Source organism: Charadrius vociferus, unplaced genomic scaffold, assembly GCF_000708025.1.
Source record: "Charadrius vociferus isolate BGI_N301 unplaced genomic scaffold, ASM70802v2 scaffold650, whole genome shotgun sequence".
NCBI lineage: Eukaryota > Metazoa > Chordata > Aves > Charadriiformes > Charadriidae > Charadrius > Charadrius vociferus.
Genome location: NW_009646736.1, coordinates 6,967,451 through 6,976,086, shown reverse-complemented (window position 1 = coordinate 6,976,086; position 8,636 = coordinate 6,967,451). Strand labels below are relative to the sequence as shown.

The 8,636-nt window shown below is 35.7% G+C and overlaps 1 protein-coding gene across 1 annotated transcript in view; it reads left to right on the top strand.

The window, feature by feature from the left end:
- The window catches only part of PLOD2 (procollagen-lysine, 2-oxoglutarate 5-dioxygenase 2), a 59,010-nt gene extending 50,671 nt beyond the window's left edge, over positions 1-8,339 (top strand). Inside the window, exons 15-21 of the mRNA XM_009890407.1 lie at positions 1,224-1,286; positions 2,682-2,795; positions 3,207-3,272; positions 4,606-4,710; positions 5,605-5,751; positions 5,977-6,102; positions 7,115-8,339. Of these exons, the coding sequence (XP_009888709.1) occupies positions 1,224-1,286; positions 2,682-2,795; positions 3,207-3,272; positions 4,606-4,710; positions 5,605-5,751; positions 5,977-6,102; positions 7,115-7,270 (777 nt within the window). The 3' untranslated portion in view covers positions 7,271-8,339. The remainder of the gene's footprint in view (positions 1-1,223; positions 1,287-2,681; positions 2,796-3,206; positions 3,273-4,605; positions 4,711-5,604; positions 5,752-5,976; positions 6,103-7,114) is intronic.
- Positions 8,340-8,636: the final 297 nt, after the last annotated feature.

Genomic DNA, 8,636 nt, shown 5'->3' with positions numbered 1-8,636 from the left:
AATGGTAAGGTGTATCTATAACAGCTTGCTTTTAAATACACACAGACTTCTTTTGTGTCCTGCTACACTTGACTGCTTCACTTGATTGGTCTTAGATATTATGTTTTTACTTCTAATTCAAAGTACTGGCCAATTTTTGTGACATAGAACATTTTAGGTGTATTTTTTTTAAATTGGTGAGAACAGAGGTTTTTGCCAGGCCAGTGCCCTGGTGCACTGACTGCCTGATGGTTTTTATTTAAATGCACTGAAAATTCCTGTTGAGGTTAGGATACCTTTCTTGTTGGCGCAACCTCAACAGGATGGAAGAAGGCTCAACTTCTCTGCTGTGTATGACTTCAAACTTATCAATGCATTTAGAGCATCTCTATTATACACATTTTTATACAGTGTGAAACTTCTAACAGACTAAGTTAGAATATTTTGCAATTTTATATTTAAATAGTATTAAAAGTATTTGAACTAGTGATGGGCAGCGTTGGTATAAAAAGCCTAAGTGATTTATGAAATTGTACGAATCTTCTTAGGGAGCATGAATTACTCATTTATTTTTCCAGATAGATTAAGACTGTATCAGAAATGTGTTACTTGCATTAAGCTGTAAGTAATGAGAGAAAACTTACTTGTACTGTAAAAATATGAATATATAAATCCACATTTCTACTGATATTTACACTAGTTTCAGCACAGAAACAAATAAGACCTAAACCAGACCTATTTCCAGACACTGTAGCATTGAAAAATAATTTTGCTGAATTGAACAAGAAAAGTTGGCAAGTATTAATTTTTTTATTCCCTCATAACAAGGCATGATCTCCTTTGTTCGTACTGATTCTTCAGAACATCCCCGTCCAATTCTGTTGTATTCAAACCTTCTCAGCATCAGTTATTGCAAACCTGTGCTTCCCATGCGCTCATTAAACTAATCTGACTGGCTCATCAGAAAACTGCTTTCTCTCTTCCTCTCTCTAAGTCTGTGCTGTAAGATGGTCTGGTATGTGCTTGTTTTTGTATTGCAGCAGATAAGAAGGGGCTGGTGGAAACAGCTTTGACATGTGTATTATGAGCTTTGCTTGGAGATGCATGTTGTCTGTAAAGGCATATCAGCTTTTGATCAAAGGCTGCTATTTCCCTAATGTAACTGTGGAAACCTAATAGTAGTCGGAAAAAGAGAAAGAGATTATGTATCAGAAAACTGATGTGATGATTCTCCTTCATTTTAGACTTTACAAAGGGAAAAAGACTCCCCTTCTTCGGAAACATTCCATATGCTCAGACCCCCAAAGGTGTTGCTTTATTTTTTTTTATTTGTTAGTTGTTATTACGTGCAGTATTATCCTACCACAAGAAGATACTTCTCCTCTGTCCACTTACTCTAATGAAATACTGCTCTAGCTTTCTCTTCAGTCTTCTAAGATTCAAGTTCTTTGCCGGGGACAGGTTCTTCATGACCAGCTCAAAACGTCTTAGAGAGGCTCGGTGTTTCCTCAGGGAGGTTTCTCAGTGGTTCTGAGGTCAAGGTGTGCTGAAGCTGTGCTTCTGTAGCTAAAATTGTTTCAGCAGTCCTAGGAAGGACTAAAGGTCAAATCACTAACAGATCAGCCAGACCCCCTTGGTGACCACACAGGGCAGTTGTGAAATCGGTGTCATTTTAAGCTGTTTTTCTTGACCCAGACCCTCCTTATTCTCCCTGCTGCAACTATTTTATGATTCGGTAAGTGCCCAAAACTGGGCACGTGTTTAACATTATTATCTTTCTAACAGTTTCACTCTTTTTCAGACAGAAACGTAGACAGAAATACCAAAATACCTAAATAAGAATGTCTTCATCTGCTGCAAATCTTAAAGTCACAAACACTTTTCAAATGAGGTTTTAGTCTGAAAAACAGTAAACTAAGAAAAAAACAACCAACCACAAAACCTAAATTTCTTTAAAAAAAACTATTTTCTGCTACTATTTATAATCAAGAGTTTTGTTAATATCTTCTGTTAATAGCTTGATAATAAAGCTGTATCTTACCGCACTTGATATCTTGCATATATTTTGCAGTGTTTGCTTAGGTGAACATACTTCACAGTGCTCAGCTGGTTTGTACCCTGATCTGAATGTTCTTTTATGCTGTATTTGCCAATATCTTTTTTATTTCAGGCCAATTCACCAGCGGATCATGTAGTGAATACTCTGAAATAAGTTTCTTGTTCTGACTTCCATTAGCCCTTTTATTGTTAGATTATTCTTCCAGTTTTTAATCAGAAACTGAACCCTAGACGTACGAGTACATCGTATACTCTTGTATGAGTATTTTAAGTTTGAGAGCACGTGCTTCCAGTGTACCTGCTTAGGTTTTCTGGAAAACATATCAATCAACCACTTCTCTGTTTTTTCCTTTCTATAACTGCATGTAGGTTTACATTACGAACAGTATATGTTTTGGTTTAATGTGTTTAGAAAATAAATTCAGCCAAATGCTTGTAAAGATGACATTATGAGCACTAGATAGTGATTCGAATTGACCATTCGAAAATTAAAGATGCAAAATGAGCAGCTTGTGTGTAATATGTTTGTACAAGCGTGTGATATATTTTATGGAAGTGCAAGCATAAACTAACAGACCTTTTAAAAACATCATTTTTGCTAAGATAGACTGCTTTGCTAATGATATTTTCTCTACTTGGTATAGGGTGTTTTCATGTACATTACCAACAGACATGAATTCGGAAGACTTATTTCTACGGCCAATTACAATACCTCCCACTACAACAACGACCTCTGGCAGATATTTGAAAATCCAGTGGTACGCATCTAGTTATTGATGAAACAGTTATTCAAAAAAAAATGTGAAGCTTATGTATTATAATGAACTTGGGATTTAAAGACTTTACATGGAGAACATTTGCTTATTATGTACTAAGTATTGGTTCCATACTAAAAGGTGTTATCTACCCCCTGTTTAAGCAAATGAGAATGTATCATGTCAACAAGCCAACTGGTGACCAGAGTAAGGAGTTGGAGATACGACCCTGATGTAATAGGTGTCATGGTTTTTGCCATGACGAGAACCAGTTTGTTTATGGATATAGGAAATTGTTTAATTGTTTCCAATGCTTCCAGTCTAGCAAATGAATAGAATATAAATGATTTTTTGTTACTTATAAATTCATTTCGTCTGTTTTCATGTTTTAAAATATTTTCTCTTCTCTTTTAGGACTGGAAGGAAACCTATATAAATCCCAACTACTCAAAGATCTTCACTGATAATATAGTAGAACAGGTGGGTATAAGTAGTTTTCTTAAAATTTGTGGGACTGACTGATAATAAGTTGGCATACAGTAGCTATTTCCATGCGAATGCTGGTTTGGTCTGTGGCTGAACAGCGTTTTGATCTTTTGGATCAGAACCGAATTTTTGCTATTTTGAAAACTAGATGAGAGGAGTCCAAAAAATAATTGCTAGATTGCTTAGAATAATGTAGTTGTCAAAGTAATTGCCTTCTCCAAAATATTTAGCTTATTTATTTGAACTGGCTAGTACCACTAGCAGAAGGCCCAATAAAATTTCTGTAGCAGATTGCTGTGTTTTCTGGTATCTAGTAAAGGCAAGCTCTCCCCTAACACTTTCTTTGGGTTGCGCCTTTCCCTATGGATTCTCTAAGGTCTGACAACCATGAATCCAAGGTGAGGTCTTTGGGTTTTTTTGTTGGTTGTTTGCTTGGCCACTTGCTTTCATGCAACTGATCTGGACAGAGCACTTCTAAGATGATAATCATAGAATCATAGAATGGTTTAGGTTGGAAAGGACCTTAAAGATCATCGAGTTCCAACCCCTCTGCCATGGGCAGGGAGACCTCCCACTAGACCAGGTTGCCCAAGGCCACGTCCAGCCTGGCCTTGAACACCTCCAGGGATGGGGTCTCAACAACCTCTCTGGGCAACCTGTTCCAGTGCCTCACAACTCTTAAAGTGAAAAACTTCTTCCTAATGTTTAATCTAAACCTGCCCTCTTCCAGTTTATATCTATTCCCCCTTGTCCTGTCACTACATGCCCTAGTAAAAAGTCCTTCCCCAGCTCTCCTGTAGGCCCCCTTTAGGTACTGGAAGGCCGCAATAAGATCTCCCCGGAGCCCAATTTTTGTACTAGTGTTGGATGATCAGTTCTGTGACAATTAAGGACAGAGGTTTAATTATCTTTGCTTCCCTAAGAAGGTGGGAGAAATTGGCATTGTGTTTAAAACAATTTTAAGTTTTAAACTGTTTTTATTAACAGCTTGTAATGTAGAAGCTTAAGGTTGCTATTTAGAGCAACCAAGGCTCAGAATATGTGGGTACACTGAGGTAGCTGTTAACACTGGATAATGGCTTACAAGGTAACTCATAGTTTTTGATTCATTCTGTGAGGATGTTGTTATGCTTCAAGACAAAAAAACTAATTACTTCCATGTGTCTGAATGATCTCTCAGATGAGAACAGCTGATATTCTTGAGTGACCAAGAAAAGTGAAGATGTCTTTATTTGAAAATAAAATATAGCTGTTAAAGCTTAACTCCACTGAAAGAGGTGAATATAGTTCTTTAAATTTTTTTTTTGTTTGTTTTTTGCTTTTGTAGCCATGTCCAGATGTGTTTTGGTTTCCCATTTTTTCTGACACCGCCTGTGATGAATTGGTAGAAGAAATGGAACATTTTGGACAATGGTCTGGTGGAAAACACCAAGTAAGTATTAGCCTATACAAACGTTACCTTGATGAGTGAGTACCTTTATCATAATAAGTCACAGTGTACTGCAACAAACAAACATTCCAACAGTTGCCAATGAGCCGAGACATTTGCTTCATGGTACAAAGTGCTTAGTTTAGTCTACCACATAGCTGCTTGTTCAGTAGATTTAGGGACGTTCCTCTATTAACCTTGAACATGCGTATTCAGACGCTAACAGTGGTGCAGTTGTTCTCATAGTTATCTGACAGTTATCCAAGGCTGATCTTGGATAGCTGTTGATAAGTGTTCAGAGAAGTTTTACTCGTTTGCCTCTTCAATGCTAATTTGTCAGAGTTGTCCCTCTAAGTAGTAACCCACAAACATTATGAGCTATTGTGTTTGTGTTTGCAGAAAGTTCAAGGTATTCATTAACTACTGATTAAATCAGATAAATGTTTGTCATATTCACAAATGCGGTACCTTGGAAACGAGATAAATTACAGTCATTATTTTACTGCAGGGAGGCGCCTCCGGGAAGGATTTTAACATACTTTTATCTTCAAATTATTTCAGCATTTATTACCGTGTGAAGTTGAGGCCCACACTCCCTTGATTTGATACAACTTCAGTTGCATCTACATCTCAATAAAAAAACCCCAGGAAGCCCTTATTTATAGCCAACACATCCAAATATTGACTCACCTTTAAAAAAACTTCCAATTTTTGCTCAGCAGTTTTTTTTTCCATGGCAGTTGGCTGTGAAATTACTGTACAGCAAGCTCACATATGCCCACGAAAGCATTGCTTTGTTGCAGTTTTGTGATTCTGCAGATTTCATATAAATATTTGTAGAAGTGCCCGAAGCATTCCATGCCTGTATTTCAAGGCTATTTATGGTGTTTTCATTAGGACAGCCGTATTTCTGGAGGTTATGAAAATGTCCCAACTGATGATATTCATATGAAGCAAATCGGACTGGATAATGAATGGCTGCATTTCATAAGAGAGTTCATTGCACCAGTAACGCTAAAAGTGTTTGCTGGCTATTATACTAAGGTATGTGTTTAAAATTTTTGCACGCAATTACTCCATGTCATGAGCACTTCTAAGCATTTTATTGAGAATGTACCCTATTTGGTTTGGTTGGGAAGTTCATACATGAAGTAGCAGTAGTTATAGATTAATGTTGTTGTTAACTCGACTTTAAACAAAAAAACTCCCAAGAACCCTGTGTGACTGGGAAGTTCACGTGTCGAAGTCTGATTGTATATTTTGTTTCAGGGGTATGCTTTATTGAATTTTGTTGTAAAATATAGTCCTGACAGACAACGGGCACTCAGACCTCATCATGACTCCTCTACATTCACAATCAACATCGCTCTCAACAAAGTAGGAGAGGACTTTCAAGTAAGTTGACAACTTACTGACTTAAAAAAATGTCCTTTGACTGTCTAATATTGTTTCCAAACTAAAGCCCAAATGGATATATTTAAAGACCATGTTGAAAAGGAAAAGATGTGCGTCACAAGTTGAGATATATTATTCCTTGGTTTTTTTTGACAAGTACTAAATTTGCTCAATTGCAGGATCCAGAGCTGTTGATACAGTCAGGCTGAATTGGTCAAAATGGTTTCAGATGGTGGGGGAGAAGGTGTTTAATGAAAAACTTTGGAGATGTTACCCATTTCATTTTTAACGTTTCTGAAATGCTTCATTTATGCACAGTGAAAAACAATTTTTCAAAATACTTTACATAGTCTCAAGTTGACTCAAATGGCTTCTTTTCTTTACAACTTCTTTAATGATTCTTTTTTTAGATAAGCCACAGAATGAAATTTTTCAGTTGTTCTTGGGTTGTTTGTTGTATTGTTTTGTTTTTTTTTCCGAGATAAAGTATTTCCTACTCTGATACTGATTCAAATAAAACTTAACCTGTTTTGTTTATAAGCCTATATTAATCACATTTATACTTAACACCCGTAAGTGTGTTTATTACTTTAGAAAACACACCTGCAGTGTGAAAGCAGCAGCGAAATTAATTTATTTACCATTTGTTTAAAAGCTGTCCTGGAACAGGGCCTGTGAACATGATTTGCTTCTCCTTGGTATCATCTACAGTAAAGTTATTGAAGATCTGTTTGTCAGAGTTGCTGCTTGAATGAGTTGTTACCCAGGGAACGTTAAAGCAAAGCAAGGGGAAATCTTTGATTGCGAATACATCTCTGTTCTGTATCGCTCTGAAGATGGTGTCTTTTAAACAACCCTGTTTTCAGCGATAGTAAAAAAAAAAAAAAAAAGTGATTGTTAACAGCCAATTAATAATATCAAAATATTTGAAGTTGTGGGTAAATAAAAAGGACCTTAATTAAAACAGAAGGTAAATGTCTGGGGTTTTGTTTTGTTTCTGTTTTTGCTGCAGGGAGGTGGATGTAAATTTCTTAGGTACAACTGCTCCATTGAGTCTCCCAGGAAAGGATGGAGTTTCATGCACCCAGGAAGACTTACTCACTTACATGAAGGACTCCCTATCTTGAATGGCACAAGATACATTGCAGTATCATTTATTGATCCTTAATTTTATTTTTTTAATTTTTTTTTTGCCCTCTTCAGCAGTGTTTGATTCTTTACATAAACATTTATTTATAGATTTCTTCTGGAAGATGGTGATAAAAGAAACTTTAAGTTACTGTTCCTAGACAGCAAAGTTACTTTGGGCTAAAAGAAGGAAAAAAAAGAAAATGTTCTAAAATTGTTGAAGATTTCTCAATATCTGCTCTGAGCCTTTAGTCATAAAGTAAACATGTCCTGCTTATTTTTCCATTCTGCTGTCTTAAAAAGTAGGTAAGGAGGAAAAATGGAAAAGCATTTTGTAATTAATCCATTTCTTTGTGGAAAAAACCCCAAACAACCCTACATACAAAGTTATCTGAAAAATTTATTGTGGTTTTCATTCAGTAAAGTGACACAGCTAAAGCTTTTGTGGTGTGTGTATATTCGGTACCAACCAGTTAGAAAACACAGCATAAAAACAAAATCAAGTGGATCTTGTATACAGTTGTTGGGGATAAGCAATAATTCCATATGCTAGTATATATTGAAGGGAAAACATCTCAGCAGTCTGTTTTCTTAATTCATTTTCAATACTGAAATGTACACCTTAGAAGAAAAAATAAATTTGTTGTGAATACGGAGCAAGGATTTAATAATTTAGCTAAGAAAAAATGGTTTATCATTTGTTTTAAAAGCTCATCCTGTTGAAAATTTACTTTTCTTCACCAAGTGACCTTCATTTAAAATGAGTTATTTTTCTAAATGTGTAACTGCACCCAATTGATACTGGAAATTTGATGTTTATTTTCAGAACGCTGGTAAATTTTCATAATAGGATGTTTTATAAAGACGGTTTTCTACTTTTAAAATTACTTGAATTTTGTGTCAGGAAAATGAAATTGTGACAGTCTGTCTTTTAAAGCTAAAGGTCTTAACTTGCCTTTTATTTTAAAGAAATCAGTTTAAAATATTCCTACTGTATCTACTGTTTGTAATTTAAAGAAACTTGAAGCAAACTATCTCAAAGTCTACCGTGCCAAAATGCACAACGTGTTGGAAAAACTTGTGAAAAATAAAGGGTAATTTTAAATTAATGTTGCAGCTTTTACTTGACTGTATTGAGTAGTTTCTTTGCATGTTGCCATTGATCTTACAGAAATTATATTTATTGATGAATATTTTTAAAGGAATTGGAGAAACCTCCAATTTAAATATATCTACATGTGTCAGTTTTTTTGGCTTATTTATTCTGTTCCTGTTGAAATTATTTCTCATGTGAGTTGGTGCCTGTGTACGTTACTGGAAGTGCATTGCACTTCCAGAACGACCCCAGCAGGATGTTTCTTGTTTTCTGTACCAGCCATCCTCTTTTATATAGAGGCTTTTTGATG